The 14,411-nt window shown below is 41.6% G+C and overlaps 1 protein-coding gene across 1 annotated transcript in view; it reads right to left on the reverse strand.

The window, feature by feature from the left end:
* The window catches only part of SLC9A4 (solute carrier family 9 member A4), a 67,165-nt gene that overhangs the window by 23,522 nt on the left and 29,232 nt on the right, over positions 1 to 14,411 (reverse strand). Inside the window, exons 3-7 of the mRNA XM_047851147.1 lie at positions 9,371 to 9,630; positions 7,977 to 8,194; positions 4,816 to 5,018; positions 4,123 to 4,209; positions 586 to 656 (exon numbers count right to left, since the gene is read on the reverse strand). Coding sequence (XP_047707103.1) covers positions 586 to 656; positions 4,123 to 4,209; positions 4,816 to 5,018; positions 7,977 to 8,194; positions 9,371 to 9,630 — 839 coding nt within the window. The remainder of the gene's footprint in view (positions 1 to 585; positions 657 to 4,122; positions 4,210 to 4,815; positions 5,019 to 7,976; positions 8,195 to 9,370; positions 9,631 to 14,411) is intronic.

Raw genomic sequence — 14,411 nt, forward strand, 5'->3', positions numbered from 1 at the left:
ATCTTCCTTATCCTTAGTGAAATTCTCCTCGGGGCCACAGAAGAAATACGCTGTAGACTAAATCCAGGGAGAGAATGTGTTCTGAAATGTGAGATGGTGGCAGAGGAGAGGGACATTTAACATTCTTACGGAATCATATGTGGAAAGGACCCTTGAAGGTCTTCCTCCACAACCTCCCTCCCCAGGGGAGGACTCTCCTTCCCAGGATCCTAACGATTCACCAAACTCCCTTTATAGCCTTATGAAGTCATGGTTGAGCTTCTCTTCTCACTGGGGAACTTCTTGTTTTAAAGTTAGATTCGACTTGTCTCCTTTCAATCTGAAAGTTGTTCTCTAGTCTAGTTCTGACACAGCCTCAGCTAAGTCAGCAGCCCCTTCCCCCTGAGCGCTCTCCTTTTTACAGGCTGGGCATTCCCAGTGCTCCCACCTGCCCCTTCCGTGCCATGGCTCCCAGGCCCTTCATATTCTTGGTCCCGTTCCTCTGGATTCTTTCTAGTCAACTGCTCAGTTTTCAGTGTAACGTTTTGAGGTTCCCCAGGCCACAAATAATCTTTCCTAAGTCAGCGAAACTGTCAGCCTCCTTACTTGTCTCTCACTTGGTAGTGGCTCCAGTGCCCACACACATCTTCAATTCCAGCTTTCAGGTGATCCATCAGCTGCCAAGCCAAATACAGGAAAATGATTGCTAGTGAAACGTTAACCCTAAAAGACACACAAGGAAAGCTAATACACTTTGGAAAACAAAGGAGGCTTTAATTTCCTGGAGTGTAGCCTCTTTTCTATCACCCCATTCATGTAACTGAAACTTATAGTGCCTTCCATCGTAATTCAACTGAGTTTCAGGATTCACAGATCCCGTCGATAAGCTCCTTAATAATGTGCCTAACTTTCAATGAAAACAGGATACCTGCCATTTGCTTTGAATAATATTTTTCTAGAATGATTTAGAAAATGTCTCATTACTGAAATCAAATGGATGTCATAACTAATTGTTCCTTTTAATTTCACTGCAAACATTGTCAGTATCCAATTTATAGTTTCTGAAGATATAATTCTACAGATATCTTATAATAATAAAAATAATAATAATAATATATAACAACAAAATTTATCTATCTGCCTCATTTTTACCTGATTATTTTGTCTCAGTATTTATATTTCACCATGCAAGCCAATTGTACTAAATTTGCTTTACCCAAATTGCTTATAGGAATTTCATAAAAAAACGATAATCTCTGGGGCGCCTGGGTGGCGCAGTCGGTTAAGCGTCCGACTTCAGCCAGGTCACGATCTCGCGGTCCCGGAGTTCGAGCCCCGCGTCAGGCTCTGGGCTGATGGCTCAGAGCCTGGAGCCTGTTTCCGATTCTGTGTCTCCCTCTCTCTCTGCCCCTCCCCCGTTCATGCTCTGTCTCTCTCTGTCCCAAAAATAAATAAACGTTGAAAAAAAAATTTTTAAAAAAAACGATAATCTCTTCAAAACTTATGAATTAGTCTTTATAATTTAAATTTGCAATCAATGAAATTTATGCTGACTTCTAAAATTTGTTTTGCAAAGTACATTAAAATACTAAATTAATTCTGAAATACTTAATTGATGTATTCTCAACCAATGATTGTAACTTTATTTGAGAAAAAATAAGAAAAGAGGGAATATCTATGTTCTATTGTCTTAGGTATACTATTTAATTTCTAAAAATAATGAACAGAGGGGATAAAGACAGAAACAAAAATCTTCAATCAAGTTAAATCATTTCTTATTTTTAAACACTCACTCCCTATCCCTTCTGTCGAGTATTTTCAAATGGTCTTGAAAATTTTGGGTTTAGATTTGGATGACTTTGGCCATAAAATTCAGGGCTGATTTTGAAAGGCTTCATCAGTTTCTCCAGCGTTAGAACCATGAACTTTCAGGGATAAAAGAAACCTAAAGATTATCTGGGTCAATAATCCCCCAAAAGCCTGAATCTCCTGTTCAGCAGCTATGCCAAGCGTTCCCAGTCATCGTTTGTACACATCCATTTCACCTTTGGGTACGCCATAGTTATTTCCAGAATGCTCTTCATTAACTGAGCTGAAGTCTCTTTCCTTCTGTCTTCCATGTATTCGCTCTCATTTTTATTCCCTGGAGCCATACAAAATGGCATCCCTCCAACATTGTGTTGAACTTAAACCAACAGGTAGAAGCCGTGCCCAACTTCATTTTCATCTTTGTCAGGGTTGAATGTTTTCACTGAAAACTGCCACTAGGCTGTTCCTGCAGAAGTAGTAGAAGCCTTTACCCTTTCGTAATTAAAAATTCCGAAAGAGCAGAGGATCCCATATTCCATTGGAACAATTATTTCAGAAGTACATAGGACAATTCATAATATTAGTCACCATGATAGTTTTTTGAGGTGTCACTTTGGCAAGGCTTGTCCCCAAGTATTATTAACAGTAATCTAGATGTTGGTGTAACAGTATTTAGTAGATATGATTAAAGTCCATAATCAGTTATCTAAAAGTGAGGAAGGGTGGGTCTAATTTGCTCAGTTATAGGGCCTGAAGAGTAGAGCTGAAGCTTCTCCGATAAAGAACATTCACAACTGCATAGCAGTTGTGGCTCATGCCTGAAGGTTCTGGTCTACCCTCCTTGAAGACTTGTCCTACAGATTCTGGACTTGCCTAGTGAGCCAATTCCTTACAACAAAGCTCTTAATATCTATATCTATATCTATATCTATATCTATATCTATGTATATGTATATTGATATCTATATCTATATAATCTATCTACATCTACATGTATGTGTATATGTATATGTATATGTATATGTATATGTGTATCTATATCTATATCTATATCTATATCTATATCTATATCTATCTCCTACTTGTTCTGCTTCCCTGTTGAAACCGGACAGAAACACCGCTAACTTGGACAAAAAGGGACAGAGAAAAGACAAAATGAAAGGGGATGGTTGGACCCCAACATTCTGCAGGCAAGAAACAAGCTGATCAAAGGAATGAGCTGAAAACATAGGCTACAGGCTATAGGGTGGAAGCTGAGAACCCAAAGAGTGGAACCCAGATTGGACTTCTAATCTGGTGGAACAGAGGTTATTCCTAGCCCTTGAAACCAAGTGGACTTAGAAATTTGGATATGAATCCTTTTTCCCTTTTATTTCCCCCTTTTTTTGAAAAGGAATATCTATAACCATTACCCTGTGAGTGCTCAACCAGTGTATTTTGGGAGCAGACAACTTGTTTCTCGAGTTCCACAGGTTTGGCATTAAAGAGGAGCTGTGCTTCCGGATGGATTATACCCAGAGGATCACTCCTCTTCCCTCATTTAGATGACTGGGATGCTGAGATTTGGGGCTTTTGAACCTGATAAAATTTAGATGAGATTGTGGCCTTTGAGTTGACACTATAATGGGTTGAGACTTTGGGGATGTCAGGATAGAGTTCATGTATTTTGCATGTGGAATAGATGTGAATCTTTGAGGGGCAGCAGATGTGATAGGCAGAATAATGGTTCCCAAAGATGTCCATGTTCTAATCCCCAGAACCTGTGAATATGTTAGTTTATATGCAAAGAAAAATTAAGATAGTAGGTGGATTAAGGGTTGCTAACCTTAAGACAGAAAGAATATCCTAAATTATCCACATGGGCCTAATATAATCATAAAGGTCTTTAATGTGGGTATGGAAGGCAGAAAAGTCAGTATCAGAGTGATGCAGCATGAAAAAAGACCTGACCAGCCATTGCTAGCTTTGAAGATGGAAGGAGTCCACAAACCAAGGAATTCTAGAAGCTTCTAGAAGCTGGAAGATGCAAGAAAACAGATTCTTGCCTAAGACTTCCAGAAAGACATGCAGCCCTGCAACATCTTGATTTTAGCCTACTGAGACCATTTTGAACTTGTGATCTCCAGAACTATAAGATAATAACTTTGTGGGGTTTTTTTAAGCCACTAAATTTATGGTAATTTCCTACAGCAGCAATCAGAAACTAGCACAAGCAAGGAAAGAGGCTATGTTCAGCGACATGGACACACAAAACTGCACCAAAGCTCTAGATTACTCCTACCAGTGGCAAAGGAAAACATCCTATTAACTTGCTAATTATGATAGAAAACTTACGCGAATATGAAGCTCTTCGTTGATGGATTCTTTTTTATTGGTCTTTTTAACATCCAGGTACCTGACCAGTGGGCCAATTGTAATTCCCTAGATCACAAATGGCAAAATAAACAATATTATTGTAGTGAAGATTCTCATTAAAGAGAGCAAATCTATTAGCAAAACTATTAGAGCTTCTAATGTTCATCTTTGTTTTGTACTACCTGCTACTAGATAAATGCTCCACTGTTTACTTTAATTCTTATTTAATTAGTTCTGATTTAATTTTTTCAGTGAAGCAATAAAAAAAGCAATGAAAATGGGCATTGCTTTAAAACAGGAATTTAGTGCCATCCCTTAAAATAACCTCTCGCTAGTTTACTCAGAGATATCTCCACCTAAAACAAAAACTTGTACTATCTAGTACTAATTGGAATCTTATTTCCAGCAAAATACAGTAGAATAACTATCATTTGCCCATTACCCAGGAATACTTTGATTAATATGTTTTATTGATTAAAAAGAAACATATTTTAGAGGTTAAAAGATGAACAAACATGATCTAGAAATATTTAAGAATTTAGCTGGAGTAATTGAGCACACGTTGAAAAATCAGAGTGTCCCTTTTTTGGGACACTATACTATTACTATACTAATTTAATGCATAATCCTGAAAGAATCTACTTATTTCAAATATGAAAGAAGTCTACCAACCTGAATAAATACAGTAAAATATATAACTACAAGAGTAGCAGTGACAAACATTTTCTTCCTAGGAAAAAGAGACAGAGGCAGCAAAAATGCAAGTGAAAAACTTCCAGCTCCTCGGACACCACTGTAGAAAATTATGCACTGGTCCTTGATGGAGAAGGGGAAAGTCCGAAACTGGTTACTGACATAGAAGAGAGCAAATACGCCTAGAAAGGGAGAAATATATATTAGAGCAGAAGGTTATGAATACATAGATATTCAGTACTAGGGAACCCAAGTCTTGCACGTGCGCCCACAAAACAAGGCAACCTAATTCCATCATACCCATGACTGTCCATCCCAAATAGAATATCTTACAAAAGTTTTCACTTTTTGAGTAGTTGTGAACAATAGTGCTTCAGATTGTTACTTTCCTACCTTGTGTGTGTGTGTGTGTGTGTGTGTGTGTGTGTTTAACGAAATAAAATCTTGATACTTTCTCATATAAGAAATATCATATATTTTCTAATCTATACTCATAGATTTTGCTCTGCCTTTCAAAACTAGGTAAAGCAAGGGTATTGCTTTGGGGAAAGAAACATTTTTATCATCTCGTGTTCTCAATGAGTAACCAAAGGAGGTGTATAATTTTAAACATAAGAGGACTCTCTTAGTGATTGTGGTCTCTTCCGGGTAAGCAAAACTTTTGTGGTTGGTTTGGTTCTTCCTGAGGTTCAGTGCAAACAAGAAAGTTGGCAAGGGCTGAAAGGGGGGTTCTCACTGTCATTAAGTGGAAGGTGGAGGATGGCAGAGCTTGTTTAAAACACAGAGGTGTTTTCTACCACACTGACTTTCCATCCCCTTGTGGCCACATGTCCTAGCTTCCCACCAACACAGCGCTTCCTGGTGGGAAAGGTCCCTTCACTAAAGCTCTGGCTAAAGAGGAGGTTTTACTGTGGAACAAAGCTCTTGGCATCCTCCCATGACTTCTAATCACACATGCCTCACAGCAAGCAAAACTTTTTGAATTTTTTAAAAAATTCATTTATTATTTGAGAGAGAGAATGAGCAGGGGAAGGGCTGGGGAGGGGGGCAGGGGCGAAGGGGAGAGAGAGAATCCCAAGCAGCCTCCTTGCTGTCAGCATGGAGCCCAACGGGGGCTCAATCTCACGAACCCTGAGATCATGACCAGAGCCGAAATCAAGAGTCAGACGCTTAAGTGACTGAGCCACCCAGGTGCCCCACAACAAGCAACCTGTGATACCCAGCACTTGGACAGTGTGAGAGACAGTAGAATTTAACATCTTTCACTGTGTTTTGTTTGTCCAAGCTCCTCCACAGACTTACTAGTCATGTGACCTTGGCTAAGGTTCTTATCTTTTGATGTGCTGAGTGTCTTTATCTGCTCAATGGAGGTAATGGTAGTATTCCTCTCAGAAGATAGATGGAAGATTTAGATAAATTTACTATCTGTAAACCATAGAAAACAGGGACTTACAATGTTATAAGCTTTCCTGAGTGTGAACTACTATTAGCCACAAGGAGTCAGGCTGGGATGCTGGGAGGGGGAACTAGGTTCTGACAGCTGGCTTTGTCCCTCACTATGTCATGGCCAAGTCAGCCATTCTCTCGATGACTCTTCCACCAGCTAGAACATGAAGGAATTGGGTTGGATTGTCACCAATGGCCAACAATATTGAGGTATCCATAATATGAACACTCTCTCAGATGGTTTATATTCCTGTAGGCTGGGCTGAAGCTTGGTGGTGTTACTTCTCTTGACATTAGAGAGTATTAGAGTATTAGAACTGAAGGGAACTCAAGAAATTTGTTCATGCCTACCATTTTTGTGGCTGAGGAGGAAGATTTGGAGCAGTTAAATGTCCATCCAAGGTCAAATAGCTAGTTAGTAACAGTGCCATGATTTGATTTGAAATTATAAGTTTACCTAATTACATAACATAGTTTTCTTAATTCTTTCTCCCCTGGCACCCTAACAGGCATATATATTCAGAGTAAGTTTTATGACTATTTTAATATTTCTTCATTCTTGTTATTCTTTCCTAGATTCTAAAACCCACTTGGGATTAATTTAAAATTGACATGTTCAAGGTAAGTTCTCAGTCATTTCCCATAATTTATCTTTCATTATAATTGGTTTGAAAATGTTAGTCAAAGTCAATTAAGAAAATGCTTCAAATCCTGGTCAAAATCATTTTAAAATCAAACTGCTTCTAATCAAAAGGCAGCACATATAATGTGGTCCCATACTTAATGTTCTTGCTAGCCCCAGAAACATGAATGTTCAAGGTAAATAAGTAGCTTTTGGTCAAGATATCTCATTTTGGGGGGCACCTGGGTGGCTCAGTTGGTTAAGCATCTCATTTTGGCTCAGGTCATTATCTCATGGGTGGTGAGTTCGAGCCCCACATCAGGCTCCACACTGACAGCACAGAGACTGCTTGGGATTCTCTCCCTCCCCCTTTTTCTCTGCCTCTCCCCACTCATGCTTTCTTTCTCTCTCAAAATAAATAAATAAACTTAAAAAAAGATATCTCATTTTTTTAAATTAGGCATATTTCATAGGGGTGATGCCAGTTACATGATAGAGTTGCCTTCATTAGTTAAAGTAAGCACTTTTAAAAATAAAGATTTACTTTCTGATCCTTGTGTTTTTCTACATCAAACACAACCTTCAACCAAAACCACCTGTATTATTTAGGGGAAGGTTTCCTAACAGTACCTGCCTTCCATAAAATACACGTAGTGAGATTCCACTTTTCCTGTAATAAAAGTGTAAATGCTCACAGTTTATAATCTATATCTGATTGAAGGTGCAAGAGGGGAAAATTGACAAAGCAGTGAAGAGCAAGGGAGAAATTCATTGAGTTATATTTAAACGTGTAGATGTGAAAGTTCTCTCCTCAAATAAGCAAGAAAAACAAACTCCTTGCTCCAGCCTTGCTGCAGTGAACAACCTTATCAGCCACTAATTGCTCTAAACTGATTGAGGGAGCAAACAGACACCATTCCAGGTCCCTACAAGGTGCCTATACTCCCTTAACCAGTAAAACCAGTTCGCTTCACCTCACTCCTTAGGCCATTCATTACACTGCATAAAGGAAGAAGAGAAATAAACAAAAAGCAGCAGGCAGGAGCCCCTTGGGGGCCCTATTGCCTCTTACTAATGGCTCTCCAGATCTGGCAGAAGACCAGGGTGAAACAGATGAAGGCCCAGTTCCACTCGTGGTTCTTTCCAACGGTGGATACGCCCATGAAGATGAAGATCAGGGTCTCGCTGACGCTGCTCAGCATCTTCATGAAATACTTGATGGTCGTGTAGGACGTCTGAGACACGTTTTCCTCTACATACTTCTTCATTGTTACCGCGCAGGCCGTGATCCTGCAGAAGGAGCAGAGTCTTAGGAGCAGCCACAAGATTTTGCCCCTCCACGAATAACTCCCTACTGGTAATGCCACAGATACACTCTTCCCGTTTTTACCCAGAGAAAGCATCTTCTCCATTCCCCTTTCTGGGTGCATTTTCCCCATGGGGTTTTCTTTCTTACTCTTCTCCCTCCCCAAGGGGCTTGCGCAAGTGAGGGGTGTTGGGGAAGGTGGGCGTGGCACGACTTCCTCACAAGAACACGGCATCAACCATGCACCAACCCGAAGCAGAACTGTTTCTGGTATAAGAAATGATCCAGCGAGGCTCTCGTTTCCTCCACCTGAGCAACGTTTCTTACAAGAATTTAATGAGAAATTTTTCATTTAAAATGTTTTTGTTCTAGAGCCACTAAGAAGTCCGGGGTGGGCGGCAGTTGGGGGCGGGAGAGGAGATACAACTTTGCCTTGTCTAAGTAGTAGGTGGGACAATAGTGAATCTAGATTTTACACTATTATATTTAATTGAAATAGATATTTCTATACACTAAAATTAAATATTTCTGCCTGAGTAGCTGGGTATGAGGATAATGCCATAGAGAAAACAACATGACCAGATGTGGTGAGCCAAGTTAAGAAGCCTCATTCCGACATCTACGGAAGGATAAACATTTACAAATATTTTCATTAGGAAAAAGAAATCTGGACTTCTGGTCTTATCCCATCTACCTAGTTTCATTCCACACTGATAAGTCCTGGAGCTGTGGTGTGATTTAAGGGAAATAGCAGAAGGCAGAGCTCAGGAATGACAGTCCTTCATGGCATGCTTCCCTCTACCCTTTAAAATAATGAAATTTTCAAGGAAAAAAATAAAGAACTATTGAAATAAGACTTTAACCTTGAACTTCTAGTTGTTCCCTGGATCAGCTCTTCTGAGCCTTTGAAATTGACCTTATAATTGCCATGCTCTGCTATGCTAAGGTAATTCAGGAAAAGAGCAAGTACAAATGCTCAGAGAACATATTTGTTTGGCAAAGGACCTGAATCCAATTGTACAAAAGCTAAGAAAGCCTGAATCCAGCAATACCTTTAAGGATTGGTGCCCAAAGCCCTGCCTTTTCAGATGCAAGTGCACACAATGTGGTCCTAAATTCTCTTTTATTGCTGTGAGAGTTGGTCCTTGGTTTATACTCACGCCAGGATGCCAGAGAGGTAGAGTGTCTCGGCGGCTAAGTAAGACAGGTAGCTGAACATGAAGACGATGAGTGGTTCGATTGCAGAGATATTCTGAGTGAAACGTGTGATAAACGCAGAAATGAACCCAAAAATGACGCCAAAAAAGACTCCCCCAACCCCCACAATAACGAATCGGGCACATCCAGCCAAAATGTCGACAGGCTCAATGTCTTCAAATTTATGCATCTTTGTGAAGGCAATTAATATATTGTATAAGACCTAGGCAAAAAGAAAATTAAAGAAAAGAAACAAATTAGAAATGAGAAATACTTGACACAGATTCTTAACTTCGTGTCTACTTAAATAACACATAGCAATGAGTTACACAGCCATGAATATTAACAGGACTAAAAGCTAACTTTTAAATGTATTCCAAATAATTTAAATGTATTCGGTGACACTGGATAATTGTCTAACACAGCTTTCAATCACTGAACACCCACTCTGTGCCAGTCTCTTGGCTCAACACTCTGTGTCAGTTACCAGTTTATTCCCTCCCCGCTCCGAGGGCACCTTTCTATACGGGCTCTGTTACAAACAATGGAATTCCTTCAGCAAAATTTCTTTCTCCTTTCAAGAGAGCACCATGTCACAGGTTTCTCAGTAGAGGGCGCTGAAGAGACCCTGCAGGAGGTAGGAGCTTCCAGCAACTTCCGGTGGGAGGGCCAAGAGTCCATCATGTGACTGGGAGGACTTCCTGTGGGTCCTGTCGGGGCCAAAGGGCATGGAAGCGGCTCCTCTGTCATCTTACGCCGCTGGCTGAAGACAATCTGGCATGGCCCTCCTGCGGCATGGCTGTGGTCACGGGTCCGTGTGAGCAGCCCTCTGTCTGTAAACCCTCTCCCGTTTCCCTGTCCACACAGACTGCTCCTCTGACCTCCCTGTGCCCTGGCCTGAGCCCAGCTCGCACTGCATGCCGTGCACCACCCACTGCTGATGCCTGCTCCCTGCCTGCCCTCCTGATGGTGACTTGTTGTTTGCCCAGCAGCTCCATACCACCTCCTCTGGCAAAACCAGCCAGCTTCTCTGCTGCCCAGTGGCCCATCCACACCTTCCCCGGTGAGAACTGAACCCCTTCCGAGTCTGTCCTTCTTTAGGGGAGCCATCTCTCAGTCCTAGCATGCCAGGGAGCGTCCCCTTATATCTTACAGCTATTCCTTTATTAGCGTTAACAATTTGGAGGATTCAGTGAGATATTAAAATCTCTGTCTAACCTACTGTGTGGTTTCTATTTCTCAGTCGCCCCTCACCTGCTACACTTTCCGTACATGGCGTCTCACTGAATCCTCCAAAGGACTTGAGCCCCCATGTGATACACGCTTCCAGTTTGCCTGCTAGGTCTCTACTCACGTCAACACTTATTTGAAATTACAGTGATCTAGGGATCACTAATTCATGTACTTGACAGCCCAGAAGTTAGACTGAGCTTCTGAAAAGAGGTGGCTGCCACACAGTTAATGAAACACACAGAACAGGTAAAGTAAGATCTCTGCAGAAAACGAAGGCCTTTGAGACTATCAGGCCCTGAAGAGTCCTGATAAACCATAGCACCTACCTACACTAGAAAAAAAAAATATATATATATACGTGTATATATATATATATATACATGTATATATATGTATATATATATACATGTATATATATATATGTGTATATATATATATATGTATATCAGAGCAGGAGCAGAAGCTATAACTCCAGGAAACAGGGTCAGTGATTATATTCTGTGTGCAGAATCACAGGAGTGGGCAGTCCCTCAGTCTATATCCCATTCATTTCCCCAGCTCACACTCTGTTCTAGCCTGACCTCTGGAATGATCCCCCACTCTGCAAATTGCAAGACTTGCCCAAGCCTGTGCCTTCCGCTTCACTCTGACCTGTTCATCCCCCCAATTGGTCTTGGTCTGTCCTTACTAAAACACTCAGTGTCCTTCAAGATTCCCCGACAGCTTTTGCATTCTGGCTTTGGCTTCACCCACAGGGCTTACCAGAACTCCTGGCTGCTTTGTGTACACGCTGACCCCCTGCCCGTGGTCTTCAATCTGCCATTCCTTCCCCAGCCCTTTTCCCAGTCCCGGCCCTTCCAGGTCTGCTTTGCCCCCCACCCCAGTGACATCACCTTTATGATAAAAGATTGTTGTTATCTGACAGAGATGGGCAATGAAGAAGCCTAGGCTGGCTTCTTGTTAGGTTCAAAATCATAAACCATCAAGATATATTTAAAGCAAAGCCCCATTTCATCTTATTTGCATTTTTTTTTTCTAAGGAGTGCCTCACATTTGTTTGAGTGAGGTCATTCTCCAGTAGCAGAAACAGAACGAGCGGCTGGACTATAACGAGTATCTCTGTCCATGGGCACCCTAGGGTCACCATGTAAACTGTTAATACATTTTGTTGTCCATTTCTGTGTGGAGATAAAACATCTTATCCAGATTTACTTGACGGTATATGTCAATTATATCTCAATAAAGTTGGAAGGAGAAAGAAAAAATATGGGATCGACAAACAGGTTTTTTTTTCAATTTTTTTTTTTAACATTTATTTATTTTTGAGAGAGAGAGAGACAGAGCATGAACAGGGGAGGGGCAGAGAGAGAGGGAGACACAGAAGCTGAAACAGGCTCCAGGCTGTCAGTACAGAGCTGTCAGTACAGAGCCCGACTCGGGGCTCGAACTCACCGACCGTGAGATCATGACCTGAGCTGAAGTCAGACACTTAACCGACCAAGCCACCCAGGCACCCCGACAAACAGGTTTTAAATTTCGGTTGATATATCTGAAAACTTTTGCAGCAGAATTGTTTAAAAATGTGTGGCCTGTGGGGCACCTGGGTGGCTCAGTCGGTTAAGCATCCGACTCAGTTTTTGGCTCAGGTCATGATTTCACGGTTCGTGGGTTTCGGCCCTGAGTCGGGCTCTGCAATGGCAGCACAGAGCCTGCTTGGGATTCTCTCTCTCTCCCTCTCTCTCTGCCCCTCCCCAGTTTGCATACATGCTCTCTCTTTCTTTCTTTTTTTTTTTTTTAAATTTTTTCAACGTTTATTTATTTTTGGGACAGAGAGAGACAGAGCATGAACGGGGTAGGGGCAGAGAGAGAGGGAGACACAGAATCGGAAACAGGCTCCAGGCTCTGAGCCATCAGCCCAGAGCCCGACGCGGGGCTCGAACTCCCGGACCGCGAGATCGTGACCTGGCTGAAGTCGGACGCTTAACCGACTGCGCCACCCAGGCGCCCCGTTGCTCTCTCTTCCAAAATGGTGTAGACACTATTCTTCTCTGGAGTCCAGTTGTTAACAAGTAATTTCTCCTACTTTTATACTTAAGTCTATTTCTTGAGATAAGAGGTAGGAGTTGGGGCAGGAGCCAGTGACACCTGGGGTAGGGTGGGTCCTTATGCCCATATCATGTCCTTTCCTGGCAGTCTATAAAATGTACCATTGTACTACATCTCTGAATGGTGAATTGGTGTTCTTTATCTAGGAAGAGTTTATTCCATTCTTTCAAGTTTTACATATTTAGCTGATTACTGCGATAACTATGGGCATTCCACAGAACACCACACAACTTGCTTATGCTGTAACCAGTACTTAAATACTGTTCTCTGGATGCTGCCCATCCCCCCTTCCAGGTCCTCTCCCCTGACAAAAAAAAAAAAACCACACACAGGGTGCACCTCATTGGGCCAAGTGTGGAGAGATTCCTTCCTACAATGATACCTCAGATCTTACTCCCAGCCTACTTCTCTTGGAAATCCATTCCATTCTTCCTTAACCTGGTTTGGATCTTTGGGTGCCAAATATAGCTGTTCACTGGGAAAATGCTCTTGTCTGGCCCTACTTTTTCCCTACAGAATCTCTGGACTTGAATTTCCTTTCTGAACCACAGACTGTATATTACCTTCTTTAAGATAAGAGGGTTTTGCTACAAGATATTGCAGGAGTGGTGACTTTACACATTTAGTCTTTGTATACTGAGTTATGAAGAAGGAGAGTTAAACAGAAAAAAAATCAATTCAAAAGATAATAAATGGAAAAAACCCACAAGTAGTTCTCTGTTTTTTCTGGAAATTTGTGAGTTGAAAGCTGAAAGTCATTTGTTGTTTTGGGGTTTTCCTAATAATGGGTCTTAAAATATGATGGTACTTTTGTGTATAAGGAATTCTCATGCACTCTGCCATTTTACAGCCTCCAATTTTGTTCCATTTAATCTTCCCTTAAAGATCCTTTTGGACCTTTTTTTTTTTTTTTTTTTTGACTCTTTTATACTGCCCTGATGTTACGGAAATGACAATGGGTTGTGTGGTTTCCTGTTCCTGCATGGCCCTCACAGCTGTGAGCACTTACCTTTAAATAGAAATTTCAGCCTCGACATCCTCTAGCCCTGGGAACAATAATACCTTTAATAAAGAGAATTTCAAGAAGAAAACAATATTATCCAGTACAGAATGGCTTTTGGCTTTGGAATGTGAGTTGGCAGAGAGGACAGTCCTCAAAGTAGCTCTGTCGTCACTAATCCTCACATAGGGTGCTAGATATAGCACTAATGGACTTCGTTGAATGGGGACAAGGGACACGAGGAGGGTGTGCAGTGTCCCCTCTGCTCACAGGTTCACAGGCACCTTCCCTTCCCAGTACAGCTTTGACATATCCCCCCGAGTAAGAGTTTCCTAGAGTGGCTGCACCAAAATACCACAAGCTTGGATGGCTTCCGTCAACAGAAACTTATTCTGTTGAATAAGATTAAGTGCCCCGGAGGCCAGAAGTCTGCCGTCAAGGTGTTGACAGGGCCACACTCCTTGTCAAGGCTCTAGGAGAAGATATGTCTTTGCTTCTTCTTGGTTTCTGGTGGGTTGTTGGCAAGCTCGGTGTTCCTTGACTTGTGGAAACACCATTCCAGTCTCTGCCATTGTCTACCTATGGCCTTCCCTTCTCCTCCATGCCTTCACATTGTCTTCTTATGAGGAGACTAGTCACTGGACTTAGGGCCTCCCTTAGCCCAG

Source organism: Prionailurus viverrinus, chromosome A3 (assembly GCF_022837055.1).
Source record: "Prionailurus viverrinus isolate Anna chromosome A3, UM_Priviv_1.0, whole genome shotgun sequence".
In the NCBI taxonomy this organism is placed as follows: domain Eukaryota; kingdom Metazoa; phylum Chordata; class Mammalia; order Carnivora; family Felidae; genus Prionailurus; species Prionailurus viverrinus.